We start from the raw sequence: 18364 nt of genomic DNA, 5'->3' as shown, positions 1-18364 counted from the left end.
TTCTCAACAGAGGAAGTTCAAATAGCTGAAAGACATTTAAGGAATTGCTCAACATCCCTAATTATCTGGGAAATGCAAATCAAAATGACTCTGAGATACCACCTTACACCTGTCAGAATGGCTAAAATCAAAAACACAGAAGACAGCTTATGCTGGAGAGGATGTGGAGCAAGGGGAAATCTCCTCCACTGCTGGTGGGAATGCAAGCTTGTATAGCTACTTTGGAAATCAATATGGTGCTTCCTTAGAAAATTGGGAATCCATCTCCCCCAAGACCCAGCTGTAGCATTCTTGGGCATATACCCAAAGAATGCTCAATCATGCCACAAGGGCATTTGCTCAGCTATGTTCATATCAGCATTGTTTGTAATAGCCAGAACCTGGAAAAAACCTAGATGCCCTTCAACTGAAGAATGGATAAAGAAAATATGGTACATGTACACAATGGAGTAATATTCAGCAGAGAAGAACAATGACATCATAAGGTTTGCAGGCAAATGGATGGATCTGGAAAAAATCATCCTGAGTGAGGTAATCCAGACTCAGAAGGACAAACATGGTATATACTCACTCATAGGAGGATACTAGACATTAAACAAAGATGACTAGACTGCTACACAACTCCTGGGAGGCTACCTAGAAAATGGGACCCTAGGAAAGACACAGGGATCACCCAATGACAGAGAAATGGATGAGATCTACATGAACAACATGGATGACAGTGGGAGTAATGAAGGGCAAGTTTCGAGGAAAAGAGAGCGTAGGGGAGCAGGAGATCCCAGCTGGATCAAGAACAGAAAGGGGGAACAAGGAATAACAGACCATGATAAATGAAGACCACTTGAGAACAGGAAGAAGCAAAGTGCTAGAGAGGTCCCCAGAAATCCACAATGATACATCCACTGTAGACTACTGGCAATGGTCTAGAGAAAGCCTGATCTGACCTAGTCTGGTGATCAGATGGCCAAACACCCTAATGGTTGTGCTGGAACTCTCATCCAATAACTGATGTAAGTGGATGCAGAGATCCTCAGCCAGGCCCCAGATGGAGCTCCAGGAGTCCAATTGTCAAGAAAAAGGAGGGACTGTAAGAGTATGAATTGTTGAGACCAAGGTTGGAAAAGCACAGGGACAAATAGCCAAACGAATGGAAACACATGAATTATGAACCAAAAGCTGTGGAGCCCCCAACTGGATCAGGCCCTCTGGATAAGTGAGACAATTGAATAGCTTGAACTGTTTGGGAGGCACCCAGGCAGTGGGACCCCGACCTGTCCTTTGTGCATGAGCTGGCTGTTTGGAACCTTGGGCTTACACAGGGACACTTTGCTCAGCCTGGAAGGAGGGGACTGTACCTTCCTGTACTGAGTCCACCAGGTTGAGCTGAATCCCCAGGGGAGTCTTGTCCCTGGAGGAAATGGGAATGGAGGGGAGAGGCTGGGGGGAAGTTACGGATGGAGGAGGGAGGGGGAGGACTGGGGAATCCATAGCTAATGTGTAAAATTAAAACACAAATATAATAAATAAAAAAGGAGAAAAATATTTTAAAAAAATCCTACAATCTCAGAAAGGCAACAGACCAATTCATTTTTCTGGGAATGATATTATAACATATTATTTTTAAAAAATCAGTCACCAACCATTCAGGCTGTACATAAACAGAGCACAACTGCTGTTAAACTCTCAGAAGTACCAAAAGCCTACCTTTAAAATAACTGACTGATAAACCTGTCTGGGTTGGACAATGGCCCTTGACAACAGAGAAAGTACAGGTTTTAGAACAGCTGATTCAAGAGCAGTTACATGCTCAACACATTAAAGAATCTACCAGCCATTGGAATTCTCCTATATTTGTTATTTTAAAATAGTCTGGTAATTGGAGAATGCTGACAGATCTGAGAGCTATTAATAAGGTAATTTAGCCTATGGGCTCCCTACAGAATGGGATGCCCTTGCCCTCTTTGCTACCTAAAGAATGACCTGTAATAGCTTTTGATGTAAAAGATTGTTTCTTTAACATACCTTACAAGACAATGATAGAGAAAAATTTGCCTTCATAGTACCTAATTATAACAATTCACAGCCAGTCAAGGGATATAAAAGGAAGGTCCTCCCATAGGTAATGTTAAACAGCTCTACCTTGTGCCAATATTTTGTGCAAAAACCATTGGAGATAATTTGTGTAAAATTTCCACAATCCATATATTTTTTTGTTTTTTGTTTTTGGAGACAGGGTTTCTCTGTGTTGCTTTGCGCCTTTTCTTGGAACTTGCTTTGTAGACCAGGCTGGCCTCGAACTCACAGAGATCTGCCTGCCTCTGCCTCCCAAGTGCTGGGATTAAAGGCATGTGCCACCACCACCCAGCTTCATAATTTTTTATTATATAAATGATATCTTATTATCTGATCCAAAGTTAAGTGCTTTGGAAAGCATGTTTAAAGAAGTAAAGAAAAGTTTTTGCCTCACTGGGGACTACAAATTGCTCCTGAAAAAATACAATGAGGAGATTCTATTAATTACTTAGTATATAATATAGAGTTACAAAAAAATAGACCCCAAAAGTTACAGCTCAGGAGAGATTGATTGCAGACTCTTAATGATTTTCAAAAATTGTTAGGAAGTATTTACAACTTACTAGGTATCATGGGAACACCAAAAGATGGACTACAAAATTTGCCAAAAACTATAGAAGGGGACAAGAACTTAAATAGTCTAAGAGATTTATCAGCTGAAGCTGAGAAGGAATTGGCTATCATTTAAGTTCTAGAATCACATGATCCACATGTGCTTCTTGTATTGTCTTTTCTACTATAGCCAATACAAGAAGTACATGTGGATCATGTGATTCTAGAACTTAAATGCATTCTGGTCATACTCTCTTCCACACATTTTCCCACAGGTATTTTGATGCAGAGGGAATATACTATATTAGAATGGATATTTCTACCATGTAAACCAAGTAAGAAGTTAAAGACTTATATAGAAAAGATCTCTGATTTGATTCAAAAAGGAAAATTAAGACATTGCCAGTTGACAGGAATGGACCCAGCACAAACTATAGTAAATTTAATTAATGAGGAAATTTTCTTACTATAGTATGGTATATTTTATTTGTGATGAAATGTGATTTTATTTGTATGTTAATAAATAAAGTTGCCTGGAGATCAGAGGTCATAGGTATTAAGCTGAAGTCTGGCAGTAGTAGCACACACCCTTAATCTGATCATATGTCAGGCAGATCTCTGTGTGGTCAAGGACACAGCCAAGCAAGGTGACCTGAACTTTTAATCCCAGTATCAGCCATAGAGACTTGGAGGTCTATATAGACAGACAGTGACGAGGAAGTCATGTGGTTTGGTTTAGAACCAATGAGAAGGCAAAAAAGAAAGGCAATAAAATGACAGGTCACACAGAAGGTCTCTCTCTCAGGGGAAGCGATGGCAGTGAGTGGTAAGCTAAAGGGAGGTGTGGCTCTTGCTCTGATCTCTTAGGCTTTAACTCTGTATTTGGCTCTGTGTTTCTCATTTGCTAAGACCATTTAGAATTTCATCTATACTACAGAAAGATAATTAATACTGGCAGAGAGCCTGCAGTGACTTTTTCAGTGAGATTAACAAGCATTATCCCAAAAGCAAGAGACTAAAATTCATAAAGAAGACTGAATGGGTCCTTCCTCATACTGTATGACAAAAGCCAATTTCTGGAGTCCCCACACTCATACCAATGCAAATAAGTTAGGGTAAGCAGGATATAAGTCAGGAGAATTAAGTAAAGTGGTTCAAAGTCCGTATAACTGTACACAAAGCAGAACTATATGCCATTCTTATGGTAATTATGGACTTCACTGAACCCCTCAATATAGTCACTGACTCTCAGTACACAGAGAGAGTTGTATTACATGTTGAAACTGTGAATTTATTCCTGATAATACAGTTAACTTCATTATTCATACAATTGCAGGAAATCATCAGAAATAGGGAACAATTATGTATATATATATATATATATATATATATATATGTAAGCATGTATGTATATACCACATATAAGATCCCATATGGGTCTGCCAGGACCTCTAGCACCAGGTAATGATGAGATTGATCAGTTGCTAATAGGTAACATGCTAGAAGCCTCAGAATTTTATAAGAAACACTATGTAAATATCAAAGGTTTAAAGAAGAATTTCTCCATCACTTGGCATGCAGCCAAGGCTTTTGTTTAAAAAAAAAGTCCTACTTGTTCCTTCCATAACTAAACTCCATTACCTGCAGGGAGCAATCCAAAGGGTGTACAAAGAAATGAAATTTGGCAGATAGATGTGTTTCATTTCGCAGAATTTGGAAGATTAAAGTATGTACACCATTCCATTGACACCTATTCAGGATTTCAGTGGGCAACTCTTATGAGTTCTGAAAAGGCTGATTCTGTCATTACAAACCTCCTTGAAGTTATAGCCATCATAGAAATACCTGTACAAATTAAGACAGACAATGCCCCAACATATATCTCCAATAAAATTAAACAGTTTTTTTCCTTATTACAATATAAAGCTTATTATAGGCATACAACACAATCCTACAGGCCAAGTGGTCATAGAAAGTTCCAATTGAACTTAAAGGATATGCTAAATAAACAGCAACAAGCAACAATGACTTCTAGAAATAGATTGCATAATGCTTTATTAACCTTGAATTTTCTCAATGCTGCTGAGAAAGGAACAATAGCTGTGGAGAGACATCGGACAACAGAAAAAAACTTCTGAGCTAAACCAATTGGTTTATTTCAAGGATGTGTTGACCTCAGAATGGAAATCAAGATATGGTCTCTGTTGGGGAAGGGGGTTTGTTTTTGGTTCCACAGGAGAAGAAAAGCTATGGATACAAACAAAATTAATAAAAATTTGGTTCACACCACAGAAACCCTTTGATGAGAAGTAAAAGCTCATCCACTGATGTGATGTCTCTACAAGTTGTAAGAAAAAGTTAACAAACAAGGGTTGGGGCAGGGTTCTGTTTTTTTTTTCTTTATAGGATAGTAGAAATACCCATCTTCCAGAAATCATAAGGCCTTAGATAGCCAGACATCTACAGCAGAAGGAAAGAATCTATTGGTACAAATATACACGGAGTAATATCTCACTGCCTAACATCTATATCTCTTTAACTCTAGAAAATTTGTGGTTCTGATTCAATTATATATCAAGCTGGCTTTGGAATTGGAATTTGGCTTCCGCCTTCTCTATACCCAAGCATATTGCTAAAGGAAAAAGTTAAGAGATTCTGTCTCATATCAGAAGAGCTGTCTGGTGTGGGACAGAAGAAAACCAATAAAAAGGGACCATTGTCATTAAGATTCTATTCTTTCCATGGTTGGCCTTGCTTTCAGAGGATCCTTTCTCTTTCCAGAATAAATAGAAACTTTTCATTCTGACATTAAAAATGTTCAAGTTTTCCACAGTAAAAAATATATCTTTCCAATGGCAATCTCTGAAGTCTCCAGAAGGAAGTTGAGGCCCCACAACAATGACTCTACTTGGTCCAGAAAGATGCCATGGTACATAAGAACATTACTTAATGATTAGCATTGGACTGACAACTCTTCAGGACAGTTCTAAGATGAGATTGTCCATCATACTACTCTTCTAGCCAGAATCTCAGACAACCTTATCCATTTCTGAGACTGGCTGCAGAATCTATGGCTAGCCATATTGAGACCTAACAATCTAAGCTTTCTTACAGGCCCCCACAGAAATACCTAAACAACAAGAAGTAATTATAAGAAAACAAGTATTGAATTTTTCTCAGGGCTATGGATGGATGGTTGTAGAGTTGGGGGTAGAACAATAAAATTTGGACTCAGTATTATTTTTTAGAAAAGAAAAAGGGGGATTGATAGTTATGGGATCTTAAGATAGATTATTGTATTTACTAGTGATCTAATTTAGTAAAATATCAGCCTTAGATAATTTGCACTGATAAGGATTCTTGTATATTGATACAAATGTAAACTTACATTCTTATATTTGTATTTAAGGTAATTTGTATATTGATACAAATACAAAACTATATTTGTTGTATTGTACACATATTCCTACTCCTGTTTGAAATATTTTGTGTATTGATACAAATGTAATATTGTATTTGTCATACTGTATGTATATTCTACCTCTGTTCAGGATATTGTGTATATTTTATTAAATATTTATTTATTCATTATGTGCACAGAAGAGGGCACCAGATCTCATTACAGATGGTTGTGAGCCACCATGTGGTTGCTGGAAATTGAACTCAGGACTTCTGGAAGAGCAGTCAGTGCTTTTAACCTCTGAGCCATCTCTCCAGCCCAATATTTTATATATTGATACATATTTAGGATTATTGTCATATTGCATATTGTACTATACATTCTTACCTCTATTTAAGCTATTTTGTGTATTGTTACAGTTTTAAGGTCATTGTCCTTATATGGTACATCTACTTACAGACTTTGTCTTGTTAATGTGAAGCCTTAATCCTTAAGTGATTTTAGTACAGAAGACTTACTGAGCTATAGTCACTCATGCTTGTCATTTCTATAGTTATGTTAGTTAGGTTATCCAGACTTGCAGAAACATATGTCAGATGGATAGGTAATATTCAAATACTTCATAGACCTAGAGAATATGGCATTTAAATGTTTTGATAACTAAGATTCCTTCTGATGTGAGACACTATTGCTCCTGGCAGCACCAATCTGATTCTGAGAGAATGTTGGGCTTCTGAGACATTTCCATTTAGAAGTTTGTCTTCTTCTTGGCACAAAATAGCCTACTGGCAAAGAATTGCCTTTGCCTCAACTGCTGACATTATGAATACGGTCCCTTTCTGGATGAGTGGGACATAAGGAAAATCAACTTCTTTACTCTGCCAAGATGGTAAGATAATTTTCCAAAATACCTGCTTCTGAAAATGGTCTGTCAGGTACAGAGGCCTGTAGCAGATTTGAATTCACCAATGATGCTGAGAAACTTTAGGTGACTGTCCAAGCTGCCAGCTGTCTCTGTCTTTTCTCACAAGATTCTCAAAAGTTGGTTGCATCCATCTCCTATTTTCTTAGGTATTGTTATGTTTCTTCTCAGGTTTTTTGATGGAGTTGAAGACTACATAGTTGCAGTTACAATCTTCTCATATCTTGACTAGAACATATTAGTACTAGAGTCAGAATCTTCAAGACAGAACAGCTAGTGAGTAATCCCGGTAATTTGCCATTTGCTTACATTCTGAATATTTAGCATGTCTCTTGTTTGATGTTATTCTTGTTGGTTGTAGTTACATTTTTTGTTTTTACCCTTTGTTTTTGCTGGACAACACTTGATAATCATTCTTACTGTATTTAGTTTGCATTAAGATTAGAACTTTCTTATTTAGACAAAAAGAGGAAAAGTAGTGGTATTTGCTCTGCCTATGACCTTGGGCTTCCTGCTGTTGTACATGATCTCTGATAAAGGGTTGGAGAATGGTCACATGACCCTTCTTCCTGCTCCTGGCTGTGAGGTGGATTCAATCGCAGTTAGATCAGAAGATGACTTCTGCTGTCTACTCCGTTCTGTAATCATGAGTGTATTTCCTCTATTTATATCTTAATAAATTCTGTTACTCATTTAATAGACTCATGTGGATTGATGGTAGTAGGGTATGTCAGCAGGATATCAATTGGCTCCATTTATCTTGGGGCCATTTGTCAGGCAGTCATGTCAGTGACCCAGTTACCCCTTGCCTCAGAGGAGTCATCTATTTGATGTCCTTAGCAGTGGAGGATAGTAATTTATAGGGGAATTCAAATAGCCTGTAGGAAGGCTGATATTTTCTCTTTGTTTCTAGTGTTCTTTCCCCTGGTAGTAAGATTCCTTCTAGAGAACATTCTCTATAAATCATACTATGGATATGCATGATAGTAAACACATAGAGGCAAAAGACCAAAGGGGCTTCAACCCAAACTTGGGGAATACCCTGTGACATACCTGTCCAAATGATTGGACCCTGTAGCTACTAGATGCCCCATCTATCTAAGAGCTCTCATGGCTACCACTAGCCAAATGAAAAAAACAAACAAACAAGTGAAATCCAGATCAAGATTTTATACCCTACAACCAGTTGAGGTTGTATATGATGATGAACTTTCCTTTTTTTCATTAAAGGCCTGGGTCAGATTGATCAACTCTGCTTTCTGGGCTGAGATACTTCACTTGGGCTAGTTAAAATTTCAGTTAAAGTAACTATAATCCTAAATATAACCTGTTCACTTCATATAAAGTTACTTATATGTATGTTTTCAGGGCTGATGTTAGGGTATTCAACAATCAATTGGTAGCTCTTCCCTCTGGAAATTACTTCTCTTGCTCCCAGCTTTTCTTTGTTCCCTATAGTTCTTTGTGTAGGGTTGAGGCCTCATGAAAAGTTTGGCTGTCCAAGGTATTCTTGTTCTTCTCTATTTGGGGATGTGGTGGAAACGTGCAAGTTGTATCAATATTAAGACAATGATTGGTAAGAGAAAAAACATCAGCAGGAAAATTATCACATATATCAATTCGGTTATCCAGGATTTGTATAAGGGAAACTGAGGATCTGAAAGAGAGACTAAAGAAAGTGAAAAATTAGTAAACTAGTGAGATTGTGTACTACAGGATCAATTTTTTAAAATAACATTTAATATTCCTTTACATGTTATAGAACGTCTCCAATTAGGGGTGAGTACTACGATGCACACTTTTGATATTAGCATTTAGGAGGCTGAGCACCCATGAAGTCACATCACTATGGTCTCTTAAGCAAGATATGCACAATGAAAACAACAGTTAACATACCAGTACAGTTTTCAGAAATCTCATAAGTCCCTACCCCTAGATAAAGAACTACAAACAATTGATGGCTGCTGAGCAGGAGAAAATCAGTCTTCTTCAGGGATAAGCCCCCTGATAAGTTATCAAATCCCAAATAGTTAGCTGTAAACACATATACATATGAACAGCACCAAATGGACTCAACAGGTAATATTTCTGTATGTATATATATTTATGTATATATAAAAAAGTAAATATTAAAGAAAAATAGATCATATATTTGAGAGGTGGGGTGCCACAAGAGGATTTGGAGGTGAGAAAGGAAAGAATAGAAATGATGTAATTATAGTAATCATATGTGGAATGCTGAAGAAAAAATGTTAAATTTAATAAATAAATAAAAATAATTCTGAAGTACGTATGATACCACAAGAGATTCTTAAGTAAGCCAAGGGATCCTGTACATGAAAATCAAAGTTGGAGACATTGCATCGAATTACATAATTTTTTCAGTACTAAGGAGTGAACCTGGAGTCTTATGCTTGATAGGCTGCTTTTGTACCACCAGGCTAAAACTCCAACTCCAAAGTCTATTATAAAGACACAGTAACGAAAACAGTATAGTGCTGACATAGAAACATATATATTCATCAATGGAACAGAAAAGAGAGCTTAGAAACACACTCATGTACTTGTACTCAATTGAAGTTGACAAGGGCACCAAATATATACAATGGAAACAGAATAGTCTCTTTAATGAATGGCGCTGGGAAACTAGATGTCCACATGTAAAGGAATGGTCTCATGAATTCATCCTGACAGTTAAATGACCACAGGAAATACTTAAAAGTGAGTCACTGGATTTGAGCATATTTTCTTTTCATGTTTCTTTTTCTCTTTGTGGCAGAAAGAACAGGATGGTCTGATTTCCAGCACAGGTGAAAACGCTGTGGACTCACTTAGAGCAGCCCTAACCCTTAACATTCACAATTTTAATACTGGAAAATGGTTCTCTGAGCTGTCACCAAAACCACAGGTTCTCCTGGTAATGATGAAATTCTCACATGGCTAAAGCTCCAGGAAATAATTCTTAGGAAAATGAGAGAGACTAAAGGATATCCCACCATTGCTAACTCCATTTACCTCTGATCCGGAATGGTAGATACACAGCAAAGAGTACTAAAGCACAGGCTAAGAAACTCAGTGTGTGAACAGGCCATGAGTTCAACAAAGGGAGACATCTATGCAGACATCCAAATCCATGCTCTAGAACAGAGAAGGGTAGAATGAACAAAGAGGAACACATGACTGTAGGACACTATCCTATGAGCAACTAATTGACCTAGTAGGGATCCATCTGAAAGTTTGGTTTGTAATTGGTGGAAATACAGAATGAGATAGAATTGCTATACTAGCTGGCCTGAATCATCACAAGTTGATTCTATTACATTTTGAGCTGAACTACTTCTTAAAAAGGAAATTATTCCTTTAATTTTCAGGAATTAGTTTTTCATTTATTTTATTACTTCATTCTATGCTTCTTTGGAGGGATAGAAATTACTATGGGAATTAAAAGTCATGTAAATAAACACCATCCCTAAGAACAGCCGTGTCTTGGGAATCTCAAATTTATCAATGTGAAGTTCAATATTTTTAGATGAAAAACAATCATGAGTCTGCTTGTGGTAAGCATAACATTGAAAGATCAATGTCATCCAGCTTTACCTAAAAACTCACATGACTTGGAATCAAATTTCACAAAAATACCTTAATTATATACTACCTCATCATATCATTACCTGGACTTATGCAAAGGCAGCTGATGTATATCACAAATAAAAGGAGCATTATAAATGCAATGAAAACTAAAAAGCTCATCCAAATGCCATCCTGATTAAAGAGACCATCTAAAAGAAATAACAGAATGTCTTAAAAACATTATGAACATCACAACAGCATATTTGATTTGGAAAATTGTTGATCCTAAACACCCTTTTTCTCCTTAGGGTCCTGGAATCTGACGTCTGAAATGTTATCATTATACAATTTCCCTACATAGAGAAAACGTTCTCCATTCACACTCACTTCTGTGACCTTGTAATCATTCTATTCTAAAACACTCTGTTTTACTACACATCAGGAAATCCCAGCAGAATTTGTAGAATGTCTCTCTCTTTATTTCTGTGTCTGTCTCTGTCTCTGAATCTGCCTGTCTCTCTCTGTCTGTCTCTCTGTCTCCCTCTCCCTCCCTCCCTTCCTCTCCCTCTCAGCAGCACTATATAACCTAGACTGTACCCAAATTCTCCATGATCCTTACTCCAGGCTTCCAGGTGCTGAGATTACATCACGTGTCATCACAGCTGCCTTCAGTGATTGTTCATGTGTGTTGCTTTTTCTTCAACCACACAAGTCTTTTCTACAGAGTCACACAGTCATAGAAAGATTTATTTTTCTATTTGTTTTCTAATCTTCTAAGAGTAAATGAGGTGAGATAGATGGGGGACCTTTGATCTCAGGATAGAAAATGATTTCATTAAGTGAGATGTAAGTTACATATTCTCAATGCTCACATCCTTCTCCTACAATTATCCTTAAAACAGCCTTGTCAGCTAAAGGCAATTTTGCTATACTCAAGACACAAGCTTGTCCTGATTTGTCTTTGGCATTCACCCATTACACCTCCTAAGACCCAGCAAGGAAAGAGCAAGTAGTCTGGGCTCTAGATGTACTTGTTACTCACTACTTGTTTTAATGGCTTCTGTCAACTATCATCCAGTACTATATTCAAATGACAGAACACTTCTGAAAATTACATGAGACTAATAAAAGATTCTTGCTTAAACTCATTTAGGATTCATAAAATAAGCATAAATTTTGGCACCAGGCATTGTGGCACACACCTTTAATCCTGGCATTCCAGAAGCATAAGCCATTAGGATCTAAACACATTGGAGACCAGCCTGCTCAACTTAGCAAGTTCCAGACCAGCCATGGCTACACAGTGAGACTTGGTCTCAAAATCAAAAATAAACAGACAAATAACAACAAAAGTCATTAAGTTTGGGGCTCAGTAGGTAAAACTGCTTACCATGCAAGCATGAGGACTCAAGTTTATTCCTTGGAACTCATTGTGGCAGAAGAGAATTAACTCAAGGAAGTGATCCTCTGACCTTTACACGTGCATCATTGTGTGTGTTTACATGCACACAGGCACACACACACACACACACACACACACACACATACACACACAAAACACAAACAAATAAATAAAATTTTAAAACATGATATTGGTTATACATATTCATTTCCTAGATACATATTTATAACCTTGGTAAAAAAAACATTAATTAAAAATCAACAACATTCTTATATTGTTGATACCAAAATATGTATCTTATTAAACTTGAAGAAAATATTATGTCTAATGAAATAAAATTAAATGCCAATAAAGCTGTGTGTTTATTACAGATTGTCATTGTTCATTTGCCTTCTAATACTGTCATCATAGTACCTGACAATGTTTGTCTTACTGAAACCCAAAGGGAATTTGATAACATAATAAGCCTTTTAAATATTAATCACCTCCCTAATTATGTATTATGTTTCCAGATCAACTGCCAAACCCAACAACAATACTCACTTGCTAGGATGATACTTGTTTGCTTCTCTTCACCTGTTACAGGGTTGAAAATACAGCATATGATATTGCCCTGTGACCGGTTTGTAAGCAGAGTCATCGTCATGTGGAAAAATCTGGCTTCATCCTGTGAATACGATTTTGATGATGGTGGAAGTGCTTTCCCCCTGCTGTCTCTCCACTCCATTTGGGGCTGTGGGAACCACCCTCCTGAGTTACACTCCACCATGACTCCATTAGCATCAGGAGCCTGAACATGGATCTGTGTCTCCAGTCCAACTGCTGGAGGAAACAAGAAAAAAAAAATAATCAGGATATTGTGTTGAGGTTGATTTGACCAGTTCAAACACAAGAGTCATGACAGCTTATTCTATAAGCTCAGAAAATTTGTGTATCAACACCACATTTGATTTACAAGTCAGACTAACCAGTGAGTAATTGAATGCTATCCATTGCATAGTATATGTATGAGGGGGTGGCATGATTTTTATTCATCACTTCAATATTTTAATATTTTCTAGAGAAAGCATCATCCTTGTGGATTCCTGGGAACTTCCCTAGCACCTGGTTTCTCCCTATCCCCGTGATGTCTCCCTCTATCAAGATATCTCTTTCATTGTTCTCCCACTCCATCCCTGGTCCAGCTCAACCATGCTGTTCCCCTATGTTCTCCTCCCCCATCCCCTACCCTCTATTACCTGCCTCGCCCCAGTTTACTTAGGAGATCTAATCTCTGCATAAGAGAGATAGTTGTATAGTTTGGTCTGTTTAAGGGGCCCCTGGCAGAGGGATCAGGATCTATCCCTGGTATATGAGCTGGCTTTTTGGAGCCTATTACCTGTGGTAGGACACCTTGCACAGCCTTCATACACAGGGGAGGAGGGGCTTGGACCTGCCTCAGCTGAATGTACCAGAATTTTCTGCATCCCAATGGGAGATGTTATCCTTTTGGATGAGGGGATGGGTGTGTTGGGAGGGGAGGCAGGGGGTGTAAGGAGGAATGAGAGGGGGATCTGTCATTGGTATGTAAAAATAAATTTAAAAATTCTTAATAAGAAAAAAATATCTTCAGCAAATAGATTTGAGAGAACTGGGAGTTCGCGTGCAGAAGTATGAAATTAGACCAGTATCTGCCAGGCAGTGGTGGTGCACACCTTTAATTCCAGCACTTAGGAGGCAGACACAGGTGGATTACTGACTTTGAGATTAGCCTGGTCTACAGAGTGAGTTCCAGGAAGCCAGGACTACACAGAGAAATTCTTTCTCAAAAAAGCAAAATAAAACAAAACAAAAACAGAATGGAAGAAAGGGAGGGAGGGAGGGAGGGAGGGAGGGAGGGAGGAAGGGAGGAAGGAAGGAAGGAAGGAAGAAATTAGACCAGTATCTATCACCTTGCATTAAAAACTAACTCCAAATCAATCAAATATATAAACATGGAACATTAAACTTCTAGAAGAAAATATAGGCAGTATGCTACATAATGTATGTTTAGAAACATAGTAAACTTAATAGTACTCCATTTAACCAAGGATTAAGGTTAACAACTGATAAGTGGGAATTTATGAAACAATAAAAGCTTCTGCACAGCTAAAGGAAGAAATCAACCAGGTGAAGAGAAAGGAGGGAAGACAATCTTTGTCAGCTATACATATGACAGGGCATTAATATCCAAATTAAATTTAAAAATTCACAAAAGAAAGAAAAAAAATGAAACAACCCATCCAAAACAATGAGCTTGGGACCCGAACAAAAGTTCTCAAAAGAAGAAAAATACATGGCAAGTAAGATCACCAAAAAAGAGCTTAATATCCTTAGAAATTTAGGAAAAGCAAATCAAAACACCTTTGAGACTTCATCTTGCTTCAGGTAAATGGCAAAGATTAACAAAACAACTAGCAACAAATTCAGAAGGGGGTATGGGGGAAAGCGAAGATTCATTCACTGCTGGTAAGACCGAAACTGAAACTGGTGCAACCACTTTGGAAATCAGTGTGAAGAATACCCAAAAAGTAAGAGGAAATCTACCTTATGTCCCAGGTATATCAGTCCTTAGCACATGCCCAAAGAACTTTACATCCTAATCCAAAGATACTTGCTCTAATTGTTAAAAAAAAAAAAAAAAAAAAATAGAGATGGAGAAAGAAGTATCTAATTGTCCTTGTTGGCCCCAGAAGTGGAAGGTAAGTCGCTATTGCTATAGACATCATGAACTTCAGATAGAGGACACTGAGTTGGATCTAACTGGAAAGTCTTCTCCCTGACACTAGCTTTCATGGTACCACAAGCTTCCCAAGGAGGGAAGCAAACAACTGTCCTATTCAGCTACAATGCCTATGAACCACATGAACAATCAGCATGACAAAATAACCCAAAGAAGGGTACAGTAGTGGCACATACAACTTGGTGGTAACTAACAACTCCCTAAGTGGATGTAAGACCCATTCAACAAGAGGTAATTGATTCCTGGTCTTGGAATCCTAGACAACGACCCAGGGCCAGTGATATTGGAACTATGGAATTTTGAGGAGAACTGACAACTGCCACTTTCCTAAACCAACAAATGCCTAACTACATTCTAAATATTTGTCCTTTTTACCCATAGATAAGTGCAGTCTTTGCCCCTCATCAAAGAAATTTATCTTTACAACAGACAGAGATCATTGCAGAAAACCATACCAATCAAAATGAAGAGTTGTGGAGCCCAGTCCTAACAGATAGATCCACAAAACAACTCTTCCCTAAGGCTCAGGAAACATTGCTAAAGAGGGGACAGAAAGATTGTAAAAGTCAGAGGATCAGGAAGTTTGATGAGAATGTGTTTCGTAGTAATATAAGAAGTTACCCTCATTAAGTCTCACTGATATGATTGCCTAAATATGAGCAGAACCAGGACAACAATAGACATGCCAAAGTGGCCTGGTGGGGAGGGTGATGGAAGCCCAGAAGTGCCACACCATATACAAAGACAGCTAAGGAATATTGAGAGCTGTGAAGAGCACACCAATTGCTTACCCAATACCAATTGGTCAGCTCTGAAAACAAACGTACATGTAAGTCACATGCAGATTGAACAGGTTATATCCATATATTTAGGAACATATGTGTATATACATGTGCATATGTTTGTGTGTCTATAATAATTCTAATTGTAAAAGGGGACCATAAATTTGAAAGAGAACTATGAGAAGTTTGTGGGAGGGTTTGGAGGAAACAGAGAAGAGGAAAGTTATGTAATTATATGATAATATCAACAAATAAAAGAAAAATTTTAAAAGAACTACTATATCATTGGAGCTAAAAGATGATAAGGATTAGGCTACATGAGTGCCTCAGTGTTTTGGTGTTATTTTAAAAATAAATATATAATATTTATTTTAAGTAAATAATAAAACTTTAATACTTAAACTATAAAAAACATAAAAACTGCAAAGATTCATGTATTTAAGTTTATTGGGCACAAGGACACTGGTATACTATGTTCCACAAGCAACTTACCAGTTACACTGAGGTTCATTCTGGCCACGTCAATGAAGCCACTATCATCACTAAATGAACATTGGTAAAGCCCATCATCAGAAATGCTGATATTGTGAATTCTGAGGGCCACTCTGCCCTTCCCAATGGCATCTTTCATAAACTCTGTACGATTCACATATTCAGGTGCAGCTTCTCCATTCATTCCATGGCCACCTCTATACAGGTAAACAGGTTGAGAATGGACACTCCTGAACCAGCGCACCTCCATATACTCCACATTGTGTAGTGGGGTCACCTGGCAGCTGAGCTCAGCCTGGCCTCCTACTCTAGCTAACACATGTTTTGTAGTAGTAGTTACCATCAGTTTCCCTGTGGAAAAACAAAGAATACCAAAAGTAAGTCTGAAGCCAAAACCAGCCCTGTCTCTTACTCTGTTTAAGAAAAGATACTAAAGAGTGCCCATCATACCTAGTTGATCCAAATGTTCAGCTCTGACATTACTCCCTGTAGTCCATCAATGTTTTATTTTTTGAAAACCCAATACTTTCATTGCACTTAAAAAAATATTTGGGAAGACAGTGGAACAAGAAGCAATAACAATTTGTGTCTCTCCTTGTGAAAAGAGTCATATGGAGGAATAATCTGTCTAGTGCAACTTTTTTGGAACTTCCCAGGGCCTTAGAATTAGTCATTTACTGGGAAATGTGATGGATTCCCAAAGAGAAACAACTTAAAATGGAATATTTATTTTGGCTCCTGGTCTTCTAGTCACCTCCCTTTTCTGGAGCTACAGTGACTTTCTGATTTCCAGGGATGTTTTGTTGTTTTCGGTGTTTTACTTGTTCTAACAACAGAGTGACGACTTTCTGCTCCTTAGATGCAGGGTGAGTCACTGGAAGTTTATCTTAGATTTCTCCCACAGCCAAAACTAATTAGAAAAGAGTAAATGAGTCATCTTCATGTCCTTTCCTCCATCTGAGATTAGTGTTGAGCTCTACCTTCATCAAAGAAGCTCTGTGTTGCAGTGGGTGGCTGCTAATGTAGAAATCCATAACTAGACAGGATGCTGAGAATAAGTGATGGTGGAGTGCTTGGGACTGAATGGGACATCTATGTTATCCAATTCAAGGCTCTGGGAACACTGAAGCAAAGGGGGCATAGAGAATAAAGAGTCAAATCCTTCTGGATATGGCAGATGCTGCACTCATGCCAGTATGGCAGTGGTTATTGAGACAAGCGCTGCACATTACCAAATCCATCAATATTACACTCTTGGTGGGGGAGCAGTTTTTAGGGAGGAGCTATCCTTTTTTCAGTGTTGTAGCAGTGATATGTTGCCTGTGTCCTAATAAATAATTTTCCACCCAACCTCATGCAAGCAATTATAATAACACTGAAAGGGCCACACACAAAAAGAGGATGGAAGTAGAATTGGAACTTGTTGGAAAGAATAAAGGCGTCATCAGGAGAAGGAAGGGTTGCAAACAGGGAATGGGGTTACAGAACTCAAGTTCACAGTACACATGTATGAAATGGTCAAAGGAACTTTGAAAGGGTTTTAAAAGGAAACGGTAAGTGAAAATAAATAATAAACTTCTTACCTGAAGACATCATCACTTGCAGAAAGAGAAAGGATCCACAGTATCCAGAAAAGTAAGAGAACTTAAGCTTCATCATATCTGGAAATGAAGCTAGAAAGTGGTCATAGAGCATAAGACATGAAGCATAGATTGGCTAGATAGACATTCTTAGTAAGTATAAAAAGGGAAAAGTGTAATACTTTTCCTTTTATAGAGTACAGCTTGTCAGTGTTTGATAGAATGCCTGTGTTCTCACACCTGGTTCTGATCAGAAGTTTTCACAATACCTTTATCCCATTGGTTCAAACTCTTGTGCTTCATCACGTTCTGTGACTCAGGTACAGCTAGACAGGCCATAGACCTTAGGGAAAACCTAATCAATTATGCTGATAAATTGACATAATATTGAAGTGACTCCTAATGACTTCTCCTTGTACTCATTGAACAATACATTTCCCATTCATCATCTCAGAAGCTCCTATAGATGGTGATTAGCACAGCTAACCACAACTGGTCATTGTGCAGAAAATAAAAGACTGAAAAACGATTAGCCCTAAAGGGAATATATATTCCTCACTGCTCTCCCTCTCTTGTTTAAAAGGAGCCAGAAACAGTATAAGAGCCAGAGGTGGTGGATGAGCACAAGGAAATACCTTTGGATGCACTATGGATACCCTTCTGCATATGTACCTAGGACAGCATGCATAAAACCTGTGCAAACTCCATCCATGCCAAATGTAGAAAGAAGTTGGGTATATAATCCCACCCCTAGGCATGGAGTAATCAGCAATTAGTTGCTTCTGGGAAAGAAAGGGCTAGATTTTTCAAAGAGTATGCGTATATGAAAA

General features: G+C 37.9%; 1 protein-coding gene across 1 annotated transcript; it reads right to left on the bottom strand.

The window, feature by feature from the left end:
* Positions 1–8467: 8467 nt before the first annotated feature.
* On the bottom strand, positions 8468–17613 carry LOC118577078 (selection and upkeep of intraepithelial T-cells protein 8-like). Its single transcript, XM_036177078.1, has 6 exons — positions 17538–17613; positions 15955–16305; positions 12463–12741; positions 10625–10726; positions 9963–10085; positions 8468–8616 (listed from the first exon to the last, which is right to left on the bottom strand). Exons 1-6 carry the CDS (start codon positions 17611–17613, stop codon positions 8468–8470), a joined length of 1080 nt encoding a protein of 359 aa, XP_036032971.1.
* Positions 17614–18364: the final 751 nt, after the last annotated feature.

This window comes from Onychomys torridus, chromosome 2 (assembly GCF_903995425.1).
Source record: "Onychomys torridus chromosome 2, mOncTor1.1, whole genome shotgun sequence".
NCBI lineage: Eukaryota > Metazoa > Chordata > Mammalia > Rodentia > Cricetidae > Onychomys > Onychomys torridus.
The sequence above is the reverse complement of the archived record's forward strand: the minus strand, read 5'-3'. Positions and strand labels throughout refer to the sequence as shown.

Coding starts and splice junctions, on each gene's coding strand:
- LOC118577078 (XM_036177078.1), bottom strand. CDS start 17,613: ATGATGAAGCTTAAGTTCTCTTACTTTTCTGGATACTGTGGATCCTTT. Junction 10,727..12,462: donor AACAAGTATCATCCTAGCAA/GTGAGTATTGTT, acceptor TATTTCTTTTAG/ATGGTCTCTTTAATCAGGAT. Junction 10,086..10,624: donor CATCAGCTGCCTTTGCATAA/GTCCAGGTAATG, acceptor TCTCTGTTCTAG/AGCATGGATTTGGATGTCTG.